A 26,692-nucleotide genomic window follows, 5' to 3' on the forward strand; every position below is an offset into this window, starting at 1 on the left:
GGGGGAAGAGCTGTCCTCCCAAGGCTAGTATTAGCTGGCAGGTCATGTTTGTGGGTCACTGCTTTCACAACAATGGTCCTTAATGTCAGAGTGATTCCACAAAAGCTTGTCCACTGGGAATAAAATAGCACTCCAAATGAAATAGGTTCACCTAATTGAAGCCCAAACGTATCTCTGCCTGACAAATGGAGTTTTGTCCATTTGATGGCTCTGGGGTCCTCTGGTATGTCATGGAGAAAAAAAACATTATGGCGGCAGGAGAGCAACATCAGACTGATGGCTACAATATTTCAACAGGAGAGCACTGAGGCATCTCAAGCTGATGTGAGCAACAAGATGTGCAATAAACAATTTTAAAGACAGGCTGATGTCAGAATGGCACCGACATGCTTAGCATTAAAAATCTCACTAGAAGCACTCCTGTGAAATGATGCTGGTCACTAAAGACCTACTACGGTCTGAAATTTTCTCCCTCTAAAGACAGTGCTCGGAGGCTACACAGGAAGCAATAAATGGGTGAAACAAGTCTGGTTAGAATGCAACGTTCTGCTCCATTTCATCCAGAAATGTTCATTTTGCTCGTTCCAATGGAGGGAAAATGGACTTCGCTTGAGCTTATGGTTGGATGAGCCAACTTTTCAAGGCTCTGCGCACACAACACTCACACACATGTGCACAGAAGAGTGAAAGTACAAGATTGAAAGAGAAAATAAAAGATGATGAAAGTAAGTGGGGAAAAGAAGATGAGAAAAGTACAACTGCCGAGTCGAGTATGAGAGGAAAATAGGATCCGAAACAAAATGTTTTTCTAACTTATCTCAATGATAACAGGGAAGCAGATAGACCATTATAAAAGCCATATCAGCACATCAAGGAATGAGCCAAGGGTAGCGCAGACAGGATGTTTTCAGACCTCAGGCTCAAGGATGTGTGTCAGTAGCTGAGAATATCAGGGAATAATGGCTGCTTTGCTATGAAAACCTTGTCATAACAGGCTGGACACTGCTGTTTACCTTTTCTGCCTTGAAAAATATAAAAGTGATGACGCTCTGATTCAAAACGTCTTAGAAAGGAAAAATGGTCGACAGTGAGGCGAGAGAGCTGATTTGTACAAAAATCAAATCAGCTACAGAACAAGAGCAGGGTTTTGTTGTGACTCCAGTATTATGTCCTGATGCAGACTGGGGGGGCGGTGGGGTTTGCTAGGGGCAACCAGTAGGTTTTGTTGTGGGTATGGTTGCCAGGTTTGTGATTGCGGACACTTTCCCTCTTCTACCGTCCTACACGTGCTGAGAAAGTTGGTCGTTCTTGTTCATGTTGTACAAAAAATATTCTTTCCAACAGTTCTTGTCGTCAGTAGTGTGTGCTGCGTGTTTGCACATTTGCAAAACATACAGTACTGTTTGGCATGTCCATCAGTTTATGTACTCCGCTTTGTCTGTGTGTTTGCATTTTCCAAACGCCATCTGCTTGTTTCCTAATCATCCTGTCCTGCATCAAGTCCTGGCAGCAGCAGCGCTGTGGTCATTGGCAATGTGCTGACTGGAAGACAGAGCTGCGTTGTTTCCTGTCCATCCTGGTGTAGTCCTACTACTACTCCTACTCTCCACAGAGTCTCTCTCGCGCGCCTCCCCCTGTGTGGGGTCTCCCCAGAGGGGGCGCCTGTCTTGTCAGAGCCTCTCAATGTCCCTGTATTTCTTGCGGAGGATGGAGACCTGGTCCTTGAAGAGGACAGGGTCAAGTCTCATCTGGGAGTGGACCAGCGGCATGGCGCCAAACCAGCTGGCGAATTTGTTCATGCAGGTCTGTCGCTGGGCGAAGTGGTCCGGATCGGCCCAGCGAGAAGCCCTTGTAGACTGGTGGAAATGAATAAGCAAAAGAGGAGGAAGAAAGACAAAGGAACAGTTTTAGAATCATGCTATCAGTGCATCACACTGTGCTAATTATTACTTTACACTAGTGATTCCCGACCAGGGGTACCACAGAGGGTATGTGGAAACACTGTGGAGTGCCTCATCCCATTTTGAAAATTAGAAATAATGGTTGTATTTTTTTTTAGGAGGGAAATAAACATCAAAATATTATTACAGGTTGGTATGTTGTTGATCTTTATAAAATGTAACTGAATACATTTATTAGCAAGTGAGGACAGATGTGTAAATGGTTAGCTAAATGTAATGGGACAGCAGTTGAAACGTTTAGCTATATGTCAGATAAACTGTTGAAATAGTTGGCTTAATGTTTAAACTGTTAACATAGAAGTAATGGACAAACAGCTGAAATAATTAGCTAAAAGTAAAACAATGGATCTGAATGTGCTGTTTGGAACTATTTGAAGCCACATGAGTCATGTGACCTGGTGCCATTTTTGACCCCTCAATGTCAAAAACTCTGGTATAAATAAGAGAGCGCTTCTACAAAAAAAACTGCACTAGGTCACTGATGGGAAGGAGATGTTCTCTTTGCGTGAAAAAGACTGATAATGACAGTCATTGCATTCTTTTATTCCCAGTCCAACATCAGCTACAGTGACTGAGAAATAACTGACACTAGTGTTTCTCAATACATCACCGGTGGGTCATATTCTGTGTTTGGGAGGGTGGACTTGAGTAGGAACTATGATGTAATGCTTAAAGACTGCCACAGTGTCTTCACTGTTAGTGACTTGTCCTAGTTACCCCTGGGTTGTACCAAAGACTTTTTCAGAGGATAATTCAATTCATTTTGGCCAAACAACACTGGCTTTAGCATAAAGAGGTTTCTATCATATGGCTCTTTCATTTACAAAGCTGTAAAACTGTTAGCAGTTCAATTATATTTATTTTGTAATGAGGTTTTCTGTAATGCAGGCTAATTCTCTCAACTGGCATCTGGTCCTGTTTTGGATTACCACGTCTTCTAATGAGTCACCTACATAAACATACCTACAAAATGATATGGTGGTGAGAAAGCTTCCACTACAGTCTTACTATACCTGTCCCATCATAGTCTCCTTATACTGTTTCTTCTGTGTGACCTTGATGGGTGGCAGCTTGGTGACAGCAGAGACCAGGAAGTTCATCAGGATGTCCTCACAGTTGGCCAGCTGGTCCACCATGCTCTTTAGACTAGTGGGCAAGTAGTTGGTGTACAGGTAATGGTAATACCTGAAAGAGGAGAACCACAGGAGTTAAAGCTGATCTGGGTGTGGCAGTCCTGTCAGGAAGATATTTAACTGTGAGGGTTGAAACCTGCTTTTGGAAAAACACCTGGCAATGTCTTAACACGGAAATACATATAAGAATAGGTGTTAATCTTAAAAGTGCTGGCACAGGAGCTGACGTGCACATTCGATTTCACATACATTTTGTGTTTACATGTGGTACACAACCAAAGCTAAAAACCAAATGGTGAAAAAACAAAAAAAAAAAAAAAAAGAAATGGAAGATAGTGATGCTTGTTGATACACCCACAGCTTCTCACACATGTGAACAGAGTGTGACCAGAATGGAGTTTTCTGGATTCCATTGGTCTGTGTGTGTTTGTGTGTTTTGTGTTTTTATCTTGATTTTGTTTACACTCTTCCCAAGTGCAGACATTAAAAGGTGGGTTCATTTATAAATCATGTTCTACTCTAATTGCTTTTTAACAAACATCTCTTATTTCCAGCATCTAAAATGTAATGACTTGCTGTATTTTTTTTTGTCTCATGTGATATTAAACTCTTTGGGATTTGGACTGTTGATCAGAGAAAACAGCAAGACATTTGAAAACATCACCTAGCGCTCTGGGAAACTGTGACATTTCTTTTCTTTTTTTGCCATTTTATAGACCTGGCAATTAATCCAGTAATCCAAAAAATAATCAGCAGATCAACTGACAAATAAAAACAAAAGTTATTTGCAGCATTCAAGATTAATGCCTGTGAAGGTGAAAGCACGCAGTTTCAGACAAAACACTGTGGACAACTTAGATTAAATGCATCACAGGTTTCAGACACCTTTATGTTCCTCAGTTTCTTCACACAACTGACTACATCTTCAAGTCCCTGGATGGATTGAATGACTGACTTATTGAAAGTGATTAAGCGTTTGGCTGCGGTGATTGGCCGACTTCAGATTAATGGGCTGCTGCCATCACAGCTGAGTGAAGCCATATTAAAGCTGACAAGGCTGTAGTTTGACTAAATACAGGCGCACGTGGAACACTGTGCAGCAGGCAAATTTACTTTTTTTGATAAAACATACCCAGTGTCAAAACAGTGTTTCCTGAGGCTGTGCTACACTGAACATCACGCCTGCTTTCATTATCTACAGATCACTGCATCAAAGTGTTGTGTCAGAAGAAAGACAACTGAACACTGGAGAGCAGGGTAGAGCAAAGCTGTGATCCCAAACAAAAGGGGAACAGAACAGACGGAAGGAGCATATAAGAAAACCGCAGAGCCGAGCGAAACGGGGAGAGCTGCCTCACACAGCGGTAAACAGATCGCGCATTACTGGAGAGATCAGAGGAAGACAGTGTGAAGTGTGCACTGTACCTGTGGTAGATGGCAGCCCCAGTCAGCACCATTGAATAATCATTGGTCCATTTGGATGTGTAGCCCCAGCGCTCCTTGTTGCTGTCCCAGAAGTGGCTGCGAGCAGGATAGCCTACGATTCGCTCGGGAAAACTCTGCCAGACAGTGAAGGCAAAGTCCACCTGGATGGAGAGGGATGCACAATGTACATATTATGATGCAGAACATGATATTTAGAACATCTGATATATGGGTACTTTTAAAACTCGCAAGGTTGCAACACATTCACTATGCAGTGTTAAATCCACATGCAGCAGGGAGGTACTTGAATGCAATGGTAACTGCCTAGCCATTACTTTTAGCTGACAATATCAACCATTGATCCATTACTTTTAGCTGTTTCAGCCATGTATCTATTACTCACAGCTTAAAATTTTAACTGTGCATGCACTACTTTTAGTTCATTATTTCAACCATTTATCTATTATTTGTAGCTAACTACTGCACATGTCAATTAGTTTTAGCTACTTAAACTATTAGCCTAAGTGGAGCTGTTTCAGTGAAGCCCACAACCACTGTGGACTGGTAACATTTCTAACTGCATCATTACCAAACACAGGATAAACAGCAGCCAGAGGGATTTTTCCCATCCGGGCAACCACTCTCCTTTAAGGCTTGTAACTGATCTACAGTATCTTAACAGGTAAATGAATGAACCATTAATAAAGTATTAGTTACAACATTTAAACTGTTTATAAAGTTTGTGTTCTGTACCAAGTAGTGCTCCGAAATGAACTAGTAATGAAACTGAAAAGGTGTTCTGAAGATATTCAGGAGGACAAAATGTGTTTTTGAATTCACTTTATACAGGATCAGTTTTGTTGAAATATAGAAGTTTTGAGTTAACCGCATCTATTTACAGTATGTGTGTAAAATGAGAGACAAAAGACAGGACAAGAAAGAGACTACAGGGAGAACTAACAAAGGAAGTGCACACAAACACCCCACAGTGCAAAAACCTCATCAGACACAAAGCAGCCTTTCCTGAGCAGCTGCCTTCGGCCACGTTCTGTGGTGGCGATCAAAGCATTCAATCAAATAATTAGAGGAAAACTTCAAAAAGGCCTGAGCAGCTCCACAAACTACCCGCTCTGCATTTCAGTGCTTATATTAATGAATACTTAAAATCCACCATAAAACATAATAGGTTTTCTATGATGGGAAGGGTGGATGATGAGGAGACTGTTCAGAAATCTGAGATGGTATTTTAACTTTAATTTGTTTCTGAACTTGCTTTCACATTAACGCTATTTGAGGTCTAAAACTTTGGGGTTTGTATGTGTGTTCATGATCTAACTGTCTTCATGGGTTGATCTGGTTCTTGGGGGCTGGTTTTTCCCTTCAATGCCAGTGCTGCTTTACCATCTGGATCCTCCACACAAACAGCCTTTATGAGAGCTAATTCTGCACTGTTCAAAGCAGCATCTGGCTTCCCATGGTGCTGAGCCAAAATGTGTCCCCGGGAAAAACAGAACCAGTCTCGACAGCGTGTGGAACAAAAATGCCTGTAACAGTGCGGCTCTAGAGAAGTGAAGTCGAGAGGCACGGTGTGATTACAGGCGCCAAAGACGCGTGGTGGAAGATGGAAGGAAAAGGAGAGAGAGGCTGGAAAGCATGGTAAGGAGGAAAGAAAAATAAGGCCCTGGGAGTAAAATTAAAGTAGATGATTGAAGAATCAAGCTGCAGAGTGATAACTTGAAAGCACCAGGAACAAACAGAAAGACTGAACATGAGAGAAAATGCAACAGAGTTTGCAACTTTATCTCAAGAGGATCAGCCTAATGAGAATGAAAGGAAGGAGACAGAAGAAAGATTTCTACTGTAGTTTATTATTACAAGACACCTCTGTGGTGGACAACACTGTGTCTTCATCCAGGCTGAGGACAGCATCGGTCACCATGGTCTCATAGGGCATGAAGCGGCTGCTCATCACCTGCAGAGAGGGCGACAGAGCACAGGAGGTCAGAACAAGAACAGCTGGATCCCCCTCCTGTCACGAGCATATTAAGATTTGTGAAGGAACAAATGTTGGAGTGAAAGGCTGTGGAAAACATCTGAAAAAGGAAGTGAAGCGCCTGCTGTGGAGGACACATCGTCCCTTTGTTCATTACTCGGCCTATTTTCCAACCAGTGACAGCATGGAGGTGTTGATTCATTCTGATGACGACTTCCATTCAACATGCCATTGTTTCCACGAAAACATTCAATGAAAATGTATTTCCAATTATTCAATAGTGTCTCTGACATCAGTGTATAGCTGCATTTTTAACAATAATTCCTTTTTTTTATTATTAAGTTGACTCAAGTTACTTATTTCCCAGCTTTTAGCAGTACAGGCAACATGCACAGCTTTGCCTCTCATCCATCCATTCACTTCCTGCTGCTTATTTAGGTGCAGTGGCAGAGGATAAGATAGTCGATGTGGGCCTATCTCAGGGTCACATGGTGACTGCAGGGCCCATTGTTACGATCGTTTTAGCAGTTTTTTTGGTCTCAACTCTTAAGGGAAACATCTTCCTTTAGCTGCTAAACGTTCCAATATGTTCCCCAGCTAGCAGCTACTATAACTGTGCCAGTCTGTCTTTTTGTTCAGGAAATGTGTACAGTGGGTTTTTACAGCACCTTTTGGTGAAAACAGCTGCCCGTTACGACTGAATCAACGCTATGAGAGCAGTGAAAAATGCATCAAAATGTTAAAGTTGAGCACCATAAAAAAAGAGCTGAAAGACACACTTTGTAAAACAGAGCAACTGCAGAATTTGTGGGCTAGTCACAATGTATGAACCTTCTCACACACAGTCGTATGATCCATTGTTAATAATATAATTATCACTTATAGCTGAGCCCAGCCACCTGGAGATTTGATTCCTTCTGCTACTACCTGACTTGCACGATCAGAGTGTAAGAGCTAGAAAGCAGCTCCACCGGTAAACTTCACTTTGAGATCAATTTTAAAATCAGAAACTCCTTCTGCTTCCAATATCTACTGTATTCATTTTTAATTATCGCTCACAAATTCATGGGATTCAGGAGAGCACCAGGTCGCACATAGAGCAGCACACAGAAAACGAGTTACAAGCCATTATCCTGTGTTTTACTGCATGCTGCTGCCAGACGTTTTTAACAGTGATCAAGGGCTGATACGGTTCCATTAAATCAAAAAAGCTTATAAATGCAGACAGACACATGCTGCATGAGTCATGTGCCCTACATATGGTGCAAATTCACTTTATTTTCCTGCACTGCTGAGAGAAGAATATGTATATTTAATGGCAGATGAAGCTAAACTGTATAATACATCACAGTCCTTGAATATTTACTGGCAGCAGAGTGATGGTGGCGTGGGCCTGGTGGGTGGATGGAAAGATCAACATCTTCAGGATATTGAGGATATTTAGACGGGAAGTCTTTGGTCTGTCGCTGTGATGAAAGGTGCCTGGATGAGAAGACAGAAGCTTCTCGCTGGCTAAGACTGTGAGCATTGTAAACTGCATGAGTTCTCAAACTCAATTCGCCGCCCCCACAAACAAGAACCAGCTTGAATGGATGCAGACACACAAACACATCCACACGCACGCCTGGCACGCCTGTTGTTCTGCACAGCTCTGAAGGTCAGGCCCAGAATACGTGTTCTTTTAAAACACCACCTGCACAGAAAAGCCGTTACATTTATATTTAAAAATAGTCAGCATTGACCTCTTTTCTCTATAAACACCTGGCGTTGTCTGCCGGCTATACTCCAGCAGCGACCTCACTCTCAACAGGTCTTCAACGCCCCCACGGCCGAGGGCGGCAACAAACACCGGGAAAAACACAAGAATACATGGCTGTACTGTTGAGCCGCTTCAAGCCTGTCATCCACTCCTGTGCTGCAACTAATGATTACTCTAATTACTGACCAGCCCCTCGATGTATAAACTGTCATAAAATAGTGAAAACTGTCCATCACAATTTCCCAGTTTACAATGATTAAAAAAGGAGGTGGTGAATTTAGTTTATTCTAATGGCCACGTCCAAACTTCAAACATGAAACAACAATGTTTTGATGCTAGAACCACAGGATGCAACAGCCCATTAAAAGGGGAGTCAAATCACAAACCCCTCAGATAATTATAACATCAATAAATTATAAATGTCTCAGTGTTTGTGTTTTGGCTCCTTCTGTTAATGTTTCCATCCACCTGATGTCTAACGAAGGGCTATGACAGAAACGCTGCATTTCTGAGAAATGTCGTGCAGACAGTCTTTGCTTTATTTCATTCTGCCACACACCTGAAGGCCAGGTGTGCCTTAAACAACACTCCACAATTATGTGAACTAGGTCAAAGCAGCACATCTTCACATCTGAGAAACTAATCACAGCAAATGTTTGACAACCTAGCATGAAAAATGACTGATGGATATAAGATGAATCCAAATATTTCAAACTATCAAATTTAGTTTTTTTTTTGAGTGATTTCTTTCAATGCAAATCTGTTATGATTTATAGTATGTAGAAAACATGTCTTTTTGTGCATTGCTGCTGTTTTGAGTCCTTTTAAACAAAATCATAGTAAGAAGAAAAGCAGAAGTAGTCGTGTTAGTGCCTAAAACTCTTAACTAGCAGCATAATGGCGAAAACGGTTTCAGATATTTTGACCAGTTTAAAGGGCTTAACTTGTGGTTTTTCTTTTTGTTTGTTTGTTTGTTTTAGATCAGCTGGACCAGTGTATCAGAATGATACACTGGTTTTTCCTGGATTCTAACTTTGTGAGCTAAATTCTGCTGAGCTTAAACCGATAAAGAAAAAATAAATAAAAAATAAAAAAACAGTTTGTGCCTAAAATGAGATAATGTAAGACTTTCCTGAGTTTACATTTACATCTACACATCCACTTTTTTTGCTCCCATTTCAGTCCTGACAGCGTTGCTGGCGCTGGTGTCAGCAGCACTTCCTCCCTGCTCCAGAAACACACCAGAGGCAGCAACAGCGGGGCAAAGTCCAGAATGTTGCTCACATTCTAACAGGGTCAAGGAGCTGATGAGAGTGAGTGACAGTTACAGATGAGAAAAAGGAGAGAGAGAAAATGAGAGGGGAGAGGTGGTAACCTCTCTGCTGCAATGTACTGCAGGCAGAAAGACAAACAAAACTATTCCAGTTCTCTGCTGCATGTTTTCTACCAGATTGTGACAGAGAGAATAGCAGTGAAGAAGAGGAGGGGTGAGCACAAGGCAGGACAGAGCAGGAGAAGGTGACAGGGAGACAAACAGCAGAAAAGGAGAGGAGAGGATGAGAGGCTAGTGTTTCCAAGCCCCAGATGGTTTGCAGTGTTAGGAGTGTGACTTGTTAGCCCGGGGCTTCCTGCTGCTCTCCAGGAATGTGAGCTCCTACAGCAGGAAATCTGCCTCCAGCACTTCACCTCCCCTCTAAAGGACAGCAGCAGAGGAGAGAGACAGGAAAAGACCGCCAGTGTGCGTCAGCCATATTAAGCACTGCTGGGATTCTCACACGGCTTAAGCCAACAGGCGTGAACCAGTTTTCTGGAGAGAAGAGGAAGACAGAGGGAGGAAAAGATAGGACTGGTGTTATTCTATGTTTTTCTTACTGTCAGCAAATCTCATGGAAAGACCAAAGCTAACACTGCTGTCACGTCTGCATCACCAAGTCGCCGGCTCATTTGTTCCTCCTGAAGTACTCCAGTGTCTGTACAGACTTCCCACGACTGCAGCACACACCTTAAACTGACTCCAGCCAACAGCCTCGCCCACGTAAACACCAGGCACATGCAGACATACACACCGCTAGTCAGCTAGGAGCAAACACAAAGTTAGCACGACCTGTACAGCAGTTAAACTGGACATGGAATAATGTTTAGCTTTTCTCAGCCACTTTTAATTGGTGGCACTGTAGATGCTTTGAATCAGAATTTAGATTTTGTGTTTGGAATAAAATTAACAGGAAATAAAAGACTGACTAAATAAATAAATAATTTAAAATTAGGGGTAAGGGGGTGCATTGGAGAATTTACACTGATTTCCTCAGACCTGAGAAGAGTATGCAAAAGAGCAAATCAATTAGGGGAAAGGAAAAGATGGTGCATTGATAAAGAGATGGTGAAAGAAGGAGAATGAAAGAGAAACAACTAAGATGGGAAAGGAAGGGATCTGTGTGTGAGGAGGAGGATGAAAGAGAGCGGGGATAAGGCATAAAGAGGCAGGAAAAAGGCAAGAGGGGATGAAAACGCTCTCTCTCTTTCTCGCCCTGTGTGGGGTGGAGGAAGCGCAGCTTGGCTCACCACAGTAAACACAGAAACCGTTACAACCACAACAAACCACAAGCTGCCTGGTGTGTACACACACACACACACACACACACACACACACACACGTACGCAAGTACGCTACGTCTGTTCTGCTCACTTTTCACAGACACATAGTTATACACAGAGTCCTCCTGCTGTGATTGGCAGCTTGAGAGAAACCACTCAAAGCCACAGGGAGAGGTAAACTAAAAACTCAGCCTACCACCGGGTGACTGACACCGACGTGATAACCGCTTGCTCTGATTGGCAGGTGAAGTGCTTGAGAGCAGGACAGGAGACGTCGGCAGATGAGTCTGATGTGAGTCTGATGAGTCAGAATACAGACGAGCAACCTGATCTGGTTACCTTCTCCTAAAAAGGCACCCGGAATGTGGGCTCGAAAAATCATAAAACTAAGCTCAAATCAGTCAGCGGATATCCTCCACGTCTGACCTCTGACCTGGACAAGCAGAGGTCACAGGGAAGTTGAGACAGAAATGACTCCACAGGCCAGATGCTCATGGCTCTGGCTTGTGTCAGGCTGGAGAGTTAACATGCAAAGAGTGAAACAAACGACAGTGTCAGTCATTTACACAGAATGGAAAAAAAAAATTTCAGTGTTAACCGACATGCTGATAAAACCGATGCCCACTTGTAAAACAGCACATTACAGTTTTTTTCTAAAAGCTTGGAGTTATATTTAAACCTCTGCTTATGGAGTTTGTTTTTGTGCATGAAGATATTTTTAGAAGCTGAAAGGAAGACTCATTCAACAGAAGATTATTTTGATTATTCCTTCAATTGTTGGAAAATTGTTTGTCACATTTCAAACTAAAATGTTGACGGTTGTGAGTATTTGCTGTTTTTCTATTCTATATGATTGTAAATGGTTAGCGGAATAAAACAAGCAACCTAGGGAACCTGTGATGGGCATGAAATGAAAATAGTGAAGTAGATGAAACTTATCGTTTCATCTACTTCACTATTTTCATTTTGTAGACAAATTATTAATAGGTCAGTATCAAATTACTCAGTAATGAAGCAAATCTTTAGTTGCATCCCTCAAAACACAGATTTAAACTGAGATTTTTAATTCTATAAGGAGTTTCAAACTGCTACCACTTATTAAAGACATAAGAGAAGAATGAAACCTCAAACATAATAAAGCTGTAAGTTGTCTTTATGTATTATTGTGCATTACAAGTCAGCTGAAGCTTATTTCTCCAGAGAGATTTTTGTCACTTTCTTCAGTTAATTAGCACTTTAGTTATGATTAATGTAAAGAGTAAACAGCAATAAATGCATTAAGAATAAATAAATGCTTCTGTGCATATGCACTTACCCATTATTGCCTCCTTATCTTTCCTAACAATATGCATTAGCCTCTCAGCTATGCTGTTATTCCCATTGCTGAGCTTTAATTTAACCACACAAACTGTCCTTTAATAGGATCAGTGCAGCACAAATCGAAACTCATTAACTCCCAGAAACTCTCAGCCTGAACAACAAGGGCTGAGATAACAGTAGCTTTACAGTTGGAGAACATGCGTAAGATGAGCAATGTAATTAGGAACGACAGTGATCACACTTGTGAGGTGACAGAGGAGGAGTGTGTGCACGCCAGCTCACCTTGTTCTCGCCCTCGATGACGATGACGGGCACTGAGGTGGCGGGCCAGCGGTGCTTTGCAGGGAGAGGCTTGTCACAGTTCCACAGGACAATGATCTGGCAGGAAGAACACAGAAAGGCCTTACTACCTGTGCCACATACCTGACTGTATCGAATTTGAATCAGAATCGGCTTTAATCGCCAAGTATGTTGAGCATACAAGGGATTTGTCTCCAGCACAGAGGCTGTCAGTGTGATTTAGGCAACAGTCAACAGAACAGTGTAATCAAAGGTATGAGAAGGGTGGGAGGGGGAGGAGGAGCGGTGGATATTCATAAACATTATATACATATACACCAGTCTAGCTATCAGACTGGTGCAGGTAGCGGTACTATTTACAACCACTGCACTGCAGTAGCTGCGGAGTCCTGTTGCTTCAGTCATAGTTAACCGTTAATCAGAGCGACGGCCCGGGGAAAGAAACTGTCCCTGTGCCTGGTTGTCTTAGTGCACAGTGACCTGTAGCGCCGTCCAGAGGAGAGGAGTTCAAACAGATTGTGTCCATGGTGTTGAAATCTTCTCTGCCCTCCTTGTGACCCGTGAGGCGTACAGGTCCTCCATGGAGGGCAGGCTGGCGCCGATGATTCTTTCTGCAGTCCTGACTTTTTACTGGAGCCGGTTCTTGTCCTGTTTGGTTGCTGAACCAAACCAGACAGTGATGGATGAGCAGAGAACAGACTGGATGATTCCTCTGTAGAACTGTATCAGCAGTGCTGCTGAGTATAGTGAGCAGAGGTGGAGTGGGGTTCTTCCTGAAGTCCACTGTCATTTCAACTGTTCTGAACATGTTCAGCCCCAGGTTGTGGCGACTGCACCGCATGGCCAGCTGTTCAACTTTCTGTCTGTATGCTGATTCATACATGCTATAAAATACTGTAAATTGTACATTATGTGTTAATATGGACCCAACTAAACCTTCAGAACATCATCCCAACGTTTTGAAATTCGGAAAACTTTATATATTATATTTCTGATGATTTATTACTTGGGTGTTTTATGAGCTTTGCCTGGAGCTGGAGCTGCACCACCTGCCAAGTTTTCACTCCTAGTCTTGTGCACTGCGCTGGAGGGGAGCTGTGTCCCTCAAAACCACATTCAAAACCCGAGTGATTTTGGAAGTCAGGCTGAAAATGTTCTGTCTATTTCAAGTTAAATTTTCAGGATGAACATCCTGAATACTTAAAAACAGAAGAGGGCAATATTGTTGTTATATAGTATACAAGTAATATAAAAAAGCAGCATATTTTGTCACTACAAAACGGAATTAAAGGGGAGTCAACAGGAGCCCATCCTTAGTGTTGTGTTGCTGTGTGTCAGCTAACATCTGTCTTGCCGTACTGTCCTTGAACAAGCCTGTAAATTAATCCACTGTGCAGAGCTGTAGCTGACATTGTGCTCAGACACCCCTAATGCAGGCGAACCACAAGAATTTCCCTGCAGGGATCAATAAAGTTTCACATTATTCTGACATTAACTACGTAACAGCGGATCTCCTCGAGGGCCCAATGACACGCTGTCACTCTGAGTGTGAAAGTGTCATTACAAGATAACAAGAGGTATACACTGGATCCCTGTGTACACACTCGTGCCTGAGAAACGTGTTAATCCACACATACAGGCTTCTATTCCTGTTTGATCAGAAAGACAGATGGCATCTCTGTTGGCTCCCCAACCCTCTCAGGGCGCTGATGGTGGCATTGTGTATGAATGCTTGTATGTGTGGAGGAGAGCAGTGAAGGAACTCTTGGTGGATCTGCAGCACAAATGGAAAAAAAAAACCCCAAACGCTTCTTGGGAAATGTGCGTGCACACATTCACACACACTGGCAGCAGGAGGTCCACTGTGTCAGAATGCGCCTCTAAAAGCTTTCTTGCATCCAGTTTAGCCTCCTCTGCCCTCTGTGTTCTTTCTTTCATTCTCTCCCTTCCATTCATTTATTTATATCCCTTTCCTCATCAGCAACCCCCCCACAGGCTGGGAGCAGAAGAAAGCCTAAAGAAGAGAAGCACAGAAGCACTTCCATGAAAAATAATAAGGTGGGAGTGTTTATCCACTCAAGCTCCGCTAACGTGCTTGCTCAGATCTATCGACAGTATCACACAGTCTTCATCATCTGATGCTCAGTGGTCATGAAACTGCACATGTTCTTGTCCATGTTGACTTAAAACTACAATGCAAACGGGTAAAGATTCCACTTAAGGTCCACTCCTTCACTTGTTCTGGAGCTTTTCACTGCATCACCATAGTGACTCTTGAGTAGAGATCATTATTCTTCAGTTTTAGATTGCATTTTATTTAGCCATGTCCCTTTATGTAAGCATTTAAAGGGACACCGCACCAGTTTTACACTTTAAAGTCAGTTTAATAGTCATGAGAAGAACGACTCAGCCTGTAAAAGCAGATATATATGTAATTGATCTGAAGGAGACATAATAGTTGTGCCATCACATGGAGACTTATTTAAGGAAAGGAAACTGAAGCGCAGAGTCTGAAAGATGTCCATATTTAGAGAGGGTCTAACATAAAGGATGCAATTAAACTCCACACCGTGGGAAGTGAAGGATCCAGTGTCGCTTTAATGTCTGAGAAATTTGTCTTCTTTTGTTAAATGTAAAGAAGAGTTCTGTAAAACGTTATCAGGACTGAAACTAAGGTTTCTTACTGGCTATAGTATCAAACAGCATCCAATCAAGACGTTCACCACTCACATGGACAGTACATATGCTGATGCACCCATAGACAACCTCAGACACACAACACATGTGGAAGCATCCCGCCTACATAAAACACACACAGTCACACTGCACTGTCCTAGCACTCATACACACAGCTCACCTCACAACTCCTGTTCCAACACACAATCATTTCATTGCACATTCACGCACAGCGCTCACATGGCAACACATCCCTCCTACACAAAACACAAACTTACTTATTCATACTCTGCTGGCCAAACAAACAAACAAAGACACACGCATACACACACCCACACACACACAAAAGCCAGCCATCTGAGAGCAAATTCCATTTCATTTCCCGCACTGGTAAGGAGCACGCGGGGGAATCAATACACGGCGTCTCAAGCTGTGCTGAAGGGGGTTCCGCTGCCATGGAGACAGATGTAGCACCACTGCAAACTGCTGCTCTAATTCAATCCACTGCAGTTAACACACAAACACACACAGGGTGGAGGGCGAGCTCTTTTGTTGCTCTGGTGGAAAATGTGATCACAAGAGTCACAAAATGCGGGAAATTTGGAGAGTCACAGGAGATCAGCAGAGGACTGTGGGGAGGCTGCAGTGAAGACACACACACAATCTTTACCTGTGCACAGTACTGGGATTTGGCCACAGCTACTAGAAGCTTGAGTATGGGCTGGGACTGGGACACCAGAGGGGAGACGGCGTGGATGACTGCTGTGAACTTGGGGTACGGTTTGATACCTGGAACACAACAGAGAGACAACACTCGTTTATGCATTTTAACAAACCTAGAAAACAGCTTTGAGGGAAAGACGAGTCTGTCAGCAGTTAAAAATATAGATGATTTAATAGCCAGGGGTGGTTTTTTCAAGGCCATCTTAAAATATTCAACAACATTAATGTGTTTTGAAAATGCCAAATCTCTTGATCACTGAATATTTCATTTTGGAAATGCTTCAGCTGTATCTGGAAACCCAGCGAACAGATGACTACCTACTGATGTGACTTTAAATTCAGTCAGACCTGTCCTTGGAACAGAGTAATTGAAGCTCAAAATGAGCAGGAAATAAGATATCGAACAAGACGGATCATAGAGGGCGTTCAACGTTTCCTAATTTAAATCTAATCCAATGTAAACCAACAAAGCATGGCGGAGAGGAGACGGTGTTAGAGCGGTCTCCTTCCACCACTGAGCAACTTTTATGATGAGGACTTTTATATACGCGGTCTTAAAACTTGGTAAACTATCCCTGTGATGTGTAATGAAAAGGTAAACAGTCTGCTGAGTTCTTAAACACCTGGGATGTAAATTTGCAACAAGCTCATAAACAGATTTTCATGGAACATTGAACAAAACCTGAAGCAGAATCACCGTCACGCAGCACATTCTGCACATTTGGACACGTTTCTTGTTTTCTGCCTAGCACATGATTCTCATTGGCTTTCATCACAGCACGTTACACATCTCATCAGCTAAATGTCTATAGCAACACAACAGGCTATATAATGTCATTTTATACCCACACTGACACCAGTGGTGCCGGTAGAATTATATTTCATACTATGGCACTGTGCCGCTGCCACCATGAGAAAAATATTGCCAAACATCTTGTTATAACAAGTTACTTTTCCTGTTAAAATGTCTTTTTTCATGTTGTTATGTTTATTTTCTGATTATAATGAATGCATTTTGTCATTATAACGTGAGCCCTGCACAGCTTGGAGTGAGTGCAGCACACACTCACTTGGGGCAGTACGCTCATTCAGTTCAGCAGCCTCCCTCTCATCAACATCCTCCCATACCGATGACCGGCGTTGTGCTTAGGAGGTGCGCTCCAGTCCATGAGGATCAACGCTCCACACACAAAAATTAACCCACACAATAACGCATGAATGTGGCTCATGAGCCATAAAAGACGGTCATTCCGAGCTGTATGTTTTACTAAAGCAACAAAAACAAACTCTGCTCCTACAATGGATGTCTGACTGTTAATATGCATTGTGTGTGTTTGTGTGTGGGTGATACTGGTTTTACTCACAAGCGACTTTGTCTCCTAAAAATCCATCTGTGTTTAATAGCAATTCTTTAACAAACAAAACTTGCTACCATTATAATCCATGCCCAGCTCTCCACACTACGATGCTCCATCACATGATTTTGTCTATTTGCACTACGGTCGTCTGTTTGTGTATGTGTGCTGGATGATGATGGAGTGAAGAAGTGAGGGATGGAGAGGCTCTTCCCATAGATCTGCAGTTCAGAGAGGGTCCAACTCCACGGTAACAGCTGGACGGACATCTGTAGTAATGTTCTTGTACAGAAACTGGGACAAAATATTTTGCAGCAGAGTGATGGATGATGGCCAGTAGGGATCTGTTCATTGCTACACAGGTATGTAGAAATATTGTAGCAGCACTTTGTGCCAATCATGATGTGTCTGCGTCTGTTTCCGTGTTTGTGTGTGGGTGTTACTGACCCAGTGTGGCGTAGTAGAAGGGGAAGTCTCCCAGGTCTCCAGAGTACTGTGGCAGAACGAAGAGTCCTCCGGGGTGACTGTTCCACATCAGGCTGCTCCTGGAGCTGTGCTCAAGCACGCGGTCCTGGATGATCTGCACACAGGACGCCAAGCAGTCACAGGTTAGACCACGAATTAACTACAAATCAGATTATAATAGTTTTGCTTTAATTTGCATGTCGTTTTAAGGCAATACAATTTCAATGTCAAGTTAATATGCTGCAGCCTTTCATCTAGTTTTTAGATTTAAAAGTACCCTGTGAAGTTCCTCTGGTTTCTGGCCCTTGTTTTGCTTGTCTCATGCACTTGCACGAGGATGCGTATGCATGAAACGTGTGCTGAGATGCACCTTACTACTAAAGAGTTCATATTACTCAATTCATCTGCAGTGCATTGCAACATTTAAAATGAAAAAGTAAAGTAGTTTCACTAATGTTTTATGAAAAAGAAAATGCCTTCAACATGGTCAGACCTAGAGACAGAATATATTTTACCGAATAACAAACAAAACCTACTGTATGTTTACAAAGAAACTCCACGGGGCACCTTTAAAATACATTTTCCCTTACATGGTAATTCTAGTAATGCTCTTTTACAACTGAAGAAGACTTTTGAAGAGTTTTTCTTCCTATCTCAACTAAAGGTTTTTGTACAAATTACTAAAATCAGAGACAAACCTATGTTTTTGGGCTATAAAACCGACTTAACATGACCAAATAAAACTAATCTTCAAGACAGCAAATTATGCAATTATAAATTCTTAATCTCAAAGAAATTAGCCTTTTGCACATCCATGATTACAAAACCATGTTCTTTGACCATCAGTCAAATCCACAGAGCGTAATTTCACATAAATGTATTTTAAATGTTATTAAAAGAAGCAAACGGTTCCAAAAGTACCAAATGCTTATCATTACACCACGAGATGTCAATATTCATGAATCGATAACTTAATAAAAGGGGGCTTTAAAAGAATTCACAAAAGAAAGGTACTCTGACAGTGGTACTGGACACAGATTGTTGCCAGGATCAAACCTGTGTAATTTTAATTAGAGCACAGTCTCACTGATCTCTAGGCCATCCTGTCCTTTCACAACAATTACAACTTTGAAATAAAAACTACATGAATATTAAATCTGGCTCAGATCAAAGAAGAATCATTAAAAAAATGATGTTTGTGTTGATAAAGAAACATTTGTTTTTCTTATTATGGGGGCTGAAATATTAAGGATTTGATCAATGATCCTCGTAAATCACCAATGAAACATGTCATACAGTGAAATGAGCTTCCACAAAAAAATACCAAGAAGCACATAGTCTTCACTGCTAATGTTCCAACCTCTAATAACACTATTTCAGTTCAGACTGATATTAAGAGTATTATTTAAAACTCAGGCAGTGAATCAAAGCAGGTGAAAACCAGTTAGATAAGTGAGTCTGCAGGTGTTGGATGGCCGTTAGAAGTTAGCTCCAAACGTCTGCTTTGTATCACTTCAATAGCAGCTATTGATCATGTCAAGAGGTAATCGCTGTGGCACAAAGTGGAGTCAGGATAAATCTATGCTATTGTGTGATGTTTCCTCCACAGACCAACTGAGGTCTTCTTGTTTTTTAAACAGATCAGAAAGTCAAAGGCATCTGTGCCGGTCAGTCAGACCTGCCCCCATCTGTTCTGTGACCACATACAGCAGTCAGTCAAACAGTCAAACGCGAGACAACGGCCACTATTTTTCTCAGCTGCAGCTCGCCGTCGGCCTGTGCTGAACGGGCAGAGAAGAAAGAGATACTGCTGCTGTGTCCTTGAGCCATGCTAAATTGCTTCAGTAAAACAGACACAGGTTTGCGGCTGTATTTTATGGCTGCTATTGAATCAGGACGTGGCGGCTGTTGTTGGCTCAGCAGCTCAAATGACTGGTGTATGGAAGGAAGTACAAAGAGTGAGATGGGTGATGGGTGAGCAGCTGAAAGTTGATCATATACAGTAGCTGTGGGGTAAAATTACTGACAGAGCAACATAAAAATTCATCACTTGGAGGTGGAGCTGCGAAGAAAGAGAACTTTCCCTCCCTGAGGTCAGTCGATAACCGTTCGCCTCAGCTGAACAGATTAACTCCAAATCCGTTAACTTCTCTATAAAAACACTGCCTGCCACTTTAAAAACCCTGAGCCCTTTACACCTTATGAGGGGCAATTTTGCTCGCTTGGCTGCAGCTCCTCCCCCGTCGGCACCCCTCAGTCGGGACATGATGGACGACTCAATCTCACCTCAGAACAGCCCCAATCAACCAATTAGAGCATGATAGATAAATCCTGCTTCTCCGGGAGCACGCTGTGAGCCTGGCTTTTATAGGCCATTTTAATAGGTGTACCAGCACCGTAGAGTCGGCGATATTGACCTTGTGATTGGTCGAAACATGTCCACTTGCTGACAGGAAACACCGCATGATAGGTTGAACTCATGTTTCCTGCTAGCTTGCACAGATGCACACTCACAGAGTTTCGGGTGGAAGTCAATAAAAACCAAGTGTGTCTGCGCATGAGTGTGAGGAGATTCAATCTGTCAAGATATCGTGTGTGTGTGTGTATCATTACAAATCTGCAGTGTGGAGGGTGTGCAGGCTTGACAGGATGAATAAACCATGTCCCTCGTTATCTCGGGGGCTGCCACAGCCACGGCATTTACATATGTCACCCCTTCTCCTCTTCACCCTTTCTCCCACCACTCTCCTCTCCCCTCGCTCTTTTCACAGAACAGTCCATTAGGATTAAGCGTTTAGCCCTTGCTGTATTCAATGTGAGAACACACACACACAGACAACTACACACACTCACAAACACACTGAGTCACAGTGTTTCGCTGTGTCACCTTGCTCTTTAGTGTGGAGTGACAACATGTCAGCAAGGTTATGCCTGGGTGGTGCCATATGTATCTGGGCTGACACACTCTGACATATGGAGATGTGTTTCTCACTCTGCGTGTGTGTGTGTGATCGCTCACAGTGAGACAGGCTTAGATAACAAACAGATTTAGAGCTAGCTAAAATCAGACACACTCTAGATACACAGCCACAACAGACTATGTGCGCTGTGTGTGTGTGTGTGTGTGAAAGCGTGTTGGTGCTTGTGTGTGTATTTAGAAGTCAAATTCAGATGTAAGATTTGGGAGGATGTACTGTAAGTAACACGGTAGCATTGAGGGGAATCTGGCTCCGAGGCTTTAGTGGCGCAGTAAGAGAGGGAATTAAAGGCGTGATGTGATACTTGGATGAGAAGAAGCAGACATCTGTAACCACAGCATGAAGCCAGCAGTGAGCCCAGGTGTTATTCCTGCATCTATAAACAACTTGTTTAAACTGAATAATCAGGGATGGGGACTGGATGGATAAATTGTTTTTCCAGTCACAAATTCCCTAAACTGGGTTATTGTTACCAAAGTGGATGTGCATGATAATACGAGGTCAAAGGATGGAGGGAGGATTCTGAACTTGAAGTAACCACCTCCCATCTTGAGCAGGAAAAGATTTGGTAAGTTTTGTCCTTCACTAAGATGAGCTGGTGTGGTCTGCATGGACGAGGCAGATTTCAGCAGGGACCAGTTTTCATGCTTAGAAACTTCCTAAAGTAGAAATTTCAGCAAACATGGCTAAATACACTGCCCCACCTTAATCCTCATTCATGACCCCTTTGAGCTCTTCAACTGGTCAGAATCACTCCTGACCAATTCATTTGTTGCATACCCTGATGATTCCACCTCTAGCTCTGCACTGGTGTGAACACCTGTTCAGGTTTAGACTGAGGAGACACCTTTTTAATTGACGAGACGTTCTTTTCTCCAAACCTTCCCGTGAAGCATCCAATCAAAAACTGATTTCCTAGAGAGGGGCGTGTCAATCCATAACAGACTTCCAAGAAGGATGTGCTCATGTATCCTTGGTTATAGTTCCTCCAGGCAGCCTCCTCACTCCTCTGAGCACAAATAAGAGCTTTGGGCGTCTTTCATCACGGCAGACCGGAACAACTTCCGGGTCAAATGAGGGCTTGGGAACTGGGATTGGGACTTCAGTGAGTTGACAGGTTTGTGTTCAGTTTGTTCAACTGCTGTTTGATAAACTGTTCATACAGCTTGTTAAGTTCCTGTGGCGGAAAAACACTATGCTTCTGTGAAACGCCTCATAACTGTCTGAAATTGAAACCGTCTGTTATCCCATTTCAACTCAACTATTATCTCATCTGGCTTCTCTCTGTGATGGCAGGCTTTATGCATTGCCATTGTGTGTGACCTTTTGGAACTGCTGTAACCACTTTTGCCTTCAGACATTGTTATTTGACATGTTGTATGAACCACATATAGATTGTTTCTGGCTCTAAACGGCCTGTAAAAAAAAAAAGTGCTACAGGGACTGTTTTACAGCTTCACTACTGGAATCCATTTTAACCAGCAAGGGTTCACACTGATAGCAGCTCAGTTCTATGTGAAGGACAAAGTTTTTGAAGCCACCTTTCAAGCCTAGTGAAGATGAGCTTTAATACTCCGAAAAACAGATTATACACAGAAATACCACTGCTTTGGATCCCCAAGTTAATGCTCTACGGTCTGTTAGTGCCCATCGCCGACAGATCCACGAGCAATGTGCTCAAACTGCTAACTGAAAGCTGTACCATACAGTCGAATACCATACTATATCTCAACTATAATGTCTACTGTCTCTACCAATACAACTGGTACTGTAAATACTACTGCGTCTATCATCTAATGATATACCATTACACAAACTGTGCTAATATATTGTAAAATTTGGAAATTCCAGTGTCACAATTTAAATGCAAAAACCTATTTTCACTCATTCTAAATAAAATGAACTTGGAGAATTCTCTGTGAACATGTGCTCAGATTTACGTCTGGCTGTCTGTACATGACACCGTCTACCTTTCTGCAGCAGTTTGCTTTTAACCTCATGCCAAAGAGATGCCTGAGAATAAAGCAAAGATTGCAGAGAGTTTGCTGTGACACTGCAGCCCTCTGAGAGAAAGACTGATGATGGAGGAGTAGGACAGAGGAAGGCAGAGAAGCCAAAAGGTCCGGTGGTTGTATGTGTGTGTGTGTGTGTGTGTGTGCACGTGTGCTCTGAATTCTCACCTCCAGTGTGGTCAGCACTATCTTTTCCACAGAGGAGAAGTACGCCTCCCAGAGGAACTGAGTCTGCTGTCTCAGGGACAGGATCTTATCCTGGTGGATGGAGTGCACTGTGGTTGGAATCTGCAATGCCAAAACAGCAGTCAGTCAGCAGTAAATATGGAAGCTGGCTTTTAAATGATTGCTCTGGGAACTTATATGTAGTGACAGGAAGATTGAAACCGGTCCCAAGAACACACTCAGCAAACTCCCATCAACACATGAAGCACGCTATGCCGTGGAGACCTTGTGAACTGTAGGCTGAAGGAAAGCATCTCCCAAAATGTCAAATGTTTCCTCAAGCATCAAATCTCAAGCCTACAACTCCAGTGGCAGCCTTGTTTAGCAAAGTACACCAAATTCTTTTACGTGTGGGGGCAAAGAAGGCTATTCAGAGGAACAACACAGCATTTAAATGGATAAAAATGTGATTTTATTCAGGAGAACGAAACACACAACAGAAGGCATTAACAGTAAGCATCAGTCATCAAACAGTCTCAGGGAAGAAATGCTGTAGCAGCCATTTATGAAGAGCTGTTTATTTCAGAGTTAGAACGAAGAGTGAGTTTATTTGTCATAGTAAAAATAAGGAATAATGGCAAATAAAAACTCTTTAGCATGCACTATATGGCCATACTCTTCTAAATAAGAGCCTTTTGAGTGAAGAAGTAAATATACAGTATATGTGGTATTTTTCTGGTTTAAATAGAGAGTACATACTTCTAATGCACAGCACAGGTATCCCACATTGGTGAAAAACAGTACACATACTGTGCTTGGTGCACCGTGGCTCATCATACCGTTGTAACAGAGTCTGCATAACACTACAGATAGATGCAGGATGGCTCAGGCTGCACAGAGTGAGCTCAGATGGAGCACCGACGTTATAAAACTCAATGTCAAACAATATTATTACACACTTCATTTAAATTAAGGTTTAATGGGCATATAATTACCTTCCCCCCATGAAGTTCAAGTGATTCTAGCCAAATCCATTTGCTCATTTTCTCTGTTTGTCCTCTCATCTCATGATGTGAGGCTTTGACTGACAGTGAAGGACTTAGTATTCTGCTTGAATTTTGTTTAGCTGACAACCACTGAACTAGAAAACAAAACAAAAAAAGAGGATTTTGGATAATATCAGTGAAGAAGAGTGTGTGCTCAAGGTATCAAAAGTGTTTTCTTTCAGCTGCGGGTCTGCTGCTTTTTCTTTGTCTGGTATAGTTTTCAGGTGATATACAGAGCATGTGGATTTGTGCGAGCGTGCCTTTGGGCCGTTACCTGCAGCAGGAGCCTCTCGTCACCAATGACTGCGGCTGTGTTCCAGTCGATGATCTCAGAGAAAGGCAGCTCCCAGCCGTTACTCAGCATCACTGGCACACACGCAGCCTAAGAGAGAGACACACAAACAGAAAGAGAAGCTTGGATAAGAGCCTTTACAAACACAGTCGCAGCTACAGCTAAATCATGACTACTTTGCTACATATTGATTTTGACTATTACAACTGCAACACACCGTTCTTTTCATATTAAACTACAATGGTTGGAGTGTATTACAATTGATCAGTGTGTGTCTTTCTAGGGCTCTGTGTTCATGCCTAAATCCTGCACTTGGCAGAAATGAAATTTTCTTTGATTTCAAGCTTCCTTGGTGTTTGGAGATATCATATATAAAATTACAAGTGAGGCTCGTGGCAGCCAAGTGGGGAAGTAAGCAACACAGGGCCTATTACTGTTGATTTTTTGAGAAACTTAAGATGCCAAATTTATCTGCTGCACAGTTCATGCTATTTCAGAGTGGAATAGGCTAAAGGACCGAAGAGCAGCTCCTTTAAACTTGTCATACTAGACATTTAATCATAATGATTAGTCCTGAATATTTTGATTGTATCCCAAATGAGTGAAAATGAAAAATAAATGCGATGTATTTTTGTCCAGCAGGGGGCAGTAGGACAAGCTGTAAACATAACACTGCAGTGTTGTAGTCGAGTTACTAAACCTCAAGTCCGAGTCGAGTCCCCGTTACCTGAGCCTGAGTCAAAGGTCTGCACTAAAACAAAACTGACAACTCAGCATTTTAAAAGGAGTTCACTTTCTGTGTGTGACAGTAGTCAAACAAATGCATTAGTAAGTGTGCACACGTACACACTGATACAGCACGGTGCGGGCCAACAGGTTTTAATATGAATATCTCATGCCAAATTATTGTGGCCTCTTACAAAAAAAAATTTAAAAGTCAGAGTCCCAGTCTCCAACTTCTGAGTCCGAATGCAGTCAATGCTCGAGTCTGAGTCCAAATCCGAGTCATCAGTGCTCAAGTCCAAGTTCAGTCCAAGTCCAAGTCCTGAAAATCAGGACTTGAGAGTATGGCAACACTCCAACACTGGCCTACTGTATTATCACCATATAAAGTTATTATGATTGTATTTGTGAACATTACACATTTAGCAGTAGCAGAACAACGTTAGCATTCAGTTGTGTCCCGTCTCTGGCCACCTGACCAAGTCCAATACTCATACCGTTTAAACTTTGTTTTTGGCCAAAACAATAAGTTAAAAGATGTTAACACCACATAGAGTTTGGTTATTAATTCTCTGTGGGCTCTCCACTATAAGAAACTCCTTTACACATTACATGTTCACTGTTAATCTAAAAATATTAAAGCACAGCTTAAATCTTTGTAGAAATGTAGTCGTAGAACCCATCTACCATGGACCTTAAGAAGACAATATATAAATATGGGCTCAAATACAAGGTATACATGAATGCACGTTGCTTGTATCGTGAGTCTTACATACAGCAGCTCAGCAATCAGATAAAGAGAAACACATTTAAAATCAATATAGATAAGCAGGCAGGGAGCCTATAGATGGCAAGGAAGTCGGTATAATGATGGCAGATATGGATATGAAAAAATAGCATCATTTTTTAAGAAGCAGATCACAAACAGATGAACATAGGTAGTAAAATAACAGTTAAAAGTGGGGACTAGGCTGCAGATGTGCAAACAGGCAGCCCAGATTGATATAAACCAGAGGACATTGATTCGCTCTGCTGTAACACTCGGGAACCACAAGAACTCAAACATGCACAAAAAGAATTTCTTAATTACATGGTTAATAATTCTGTTTCTGATTCTGTTTGTGTGTATTTGATTTAGAAAAATGAATAATTTACCAGCCTGAAAACAACCAACATTGAGTCTACTTGAACTGATTTGACTTCATTTGTGAGCACAACCAGTTGTGGTTTTTTTTTGGTGCATCTGCAGGAGAGTTAATTACTTGGAGGAGGCGAGCAAGAGGAATGATGAGGGGAAAATAGAGAGGAATTAAAAGAGATCAAAAAAGCAGAAGAAAATGGGTGAACAGAGGTAGTGAATCTGAATGTGACCTTTAGCAAAGGAGTGGCAGAAGGATGGAGGGATGAAAGGAGAGGTGGAGGGAACAGGTGGTGTGTGTGTGTGTGTGTGTGTTCATGATGGGAGTTTGGTGAAATGACGGCCCTGTCACTCCTAGGTCATAAAGGTGTCATCTAAACTAGTACCGGCCCTCGAGCTCTGCTGTTCTCTCCTCCACACACACAGCCCCATGCATAAAGATATACACAACCCTGGGCATACACACACACACACACACATACACACAGAGTTGACCTCTATAAGGAATTGCTTTCTCATGCAAAGACCAAAGCCTGTAAATACTCTCCCTCCGTCTCTCTGCAGACGGTGTGAGTCGATGGATGGAGAGACTCATACAAATGGGGAAAGTAGAAGAGAGGAGACGACATATTT

The 26,692-nt window shown here is 42.3% G+C and overlaps 1 protein-coding gene across 1 annotated transcript in view; it reads right to left on the reverse strand.

Annotated features, from left to right (window-relative positions):
* Positions 1 to 6: 6 nt before the first annotated feature.
* The window catches only part of ext1b (exostosin glycosyltransferase 1b), a 102,894-nt gene continuing 76,208 nt past the window's right edge, over positions 7 to 26,692 (reverse strand). The window contains exons 3-11 of the mRNA XM_020597476.1: positions 24,181 to 24,288; positions 22,864 to 22,983; positions 17,688 to 17,820; positions 15,833 to 15,951; positions 12,469 to 12,564; positions 6,402 to 6,491; positions 4,520 to 4,680; positions 2,975 to 3,146; positions 7 to 1,856 (exon numbers count right to left, since the gene is read on the reverse strand). Coding sequence (XP_020453132.1) covers positions 1,671 to 1,856; positions 2,975 to 3,146; positions 4,520 to 4,680; positions 6,402 to 6,491; positions 12,469 to 12,564; positions 15,833 to 15,951; positions 17,688 to 17,820; positions 22,864 to 22,983; positions 24,181 to 24,288 — 1,185 coding nt within the window. The 3' untranslated portion in view covers positions 7 to 1,670. The remainder of the gene's footprint in view (positions 1,857 to 2,974; positions 3,147 to 4,519; positions 4,681 to 6,401; positions 6,492 to 12,468; positions 12,565 to 15,832; positions 15,952 to 17,687; positions 17,821 to 22,863; positions 22,984 to 24,180; positions 24,289 to 26,692) is intronic.

This window comes from Monopterus albus, unplaced genomic scaffold, assembly GCF_001952655.1.
Source record: "Monopterus albus unplaced genomic scaffold, M_albus_1.0 scaffold34.1, whole genome shotgun sequence".
Classification (NCBI taxonomy): Eukaryota; Metazoa; Chordata; class Actinopteri; order Synbranchiformes; family Synbranchidae; genus Monopterus; species Monopterus albus.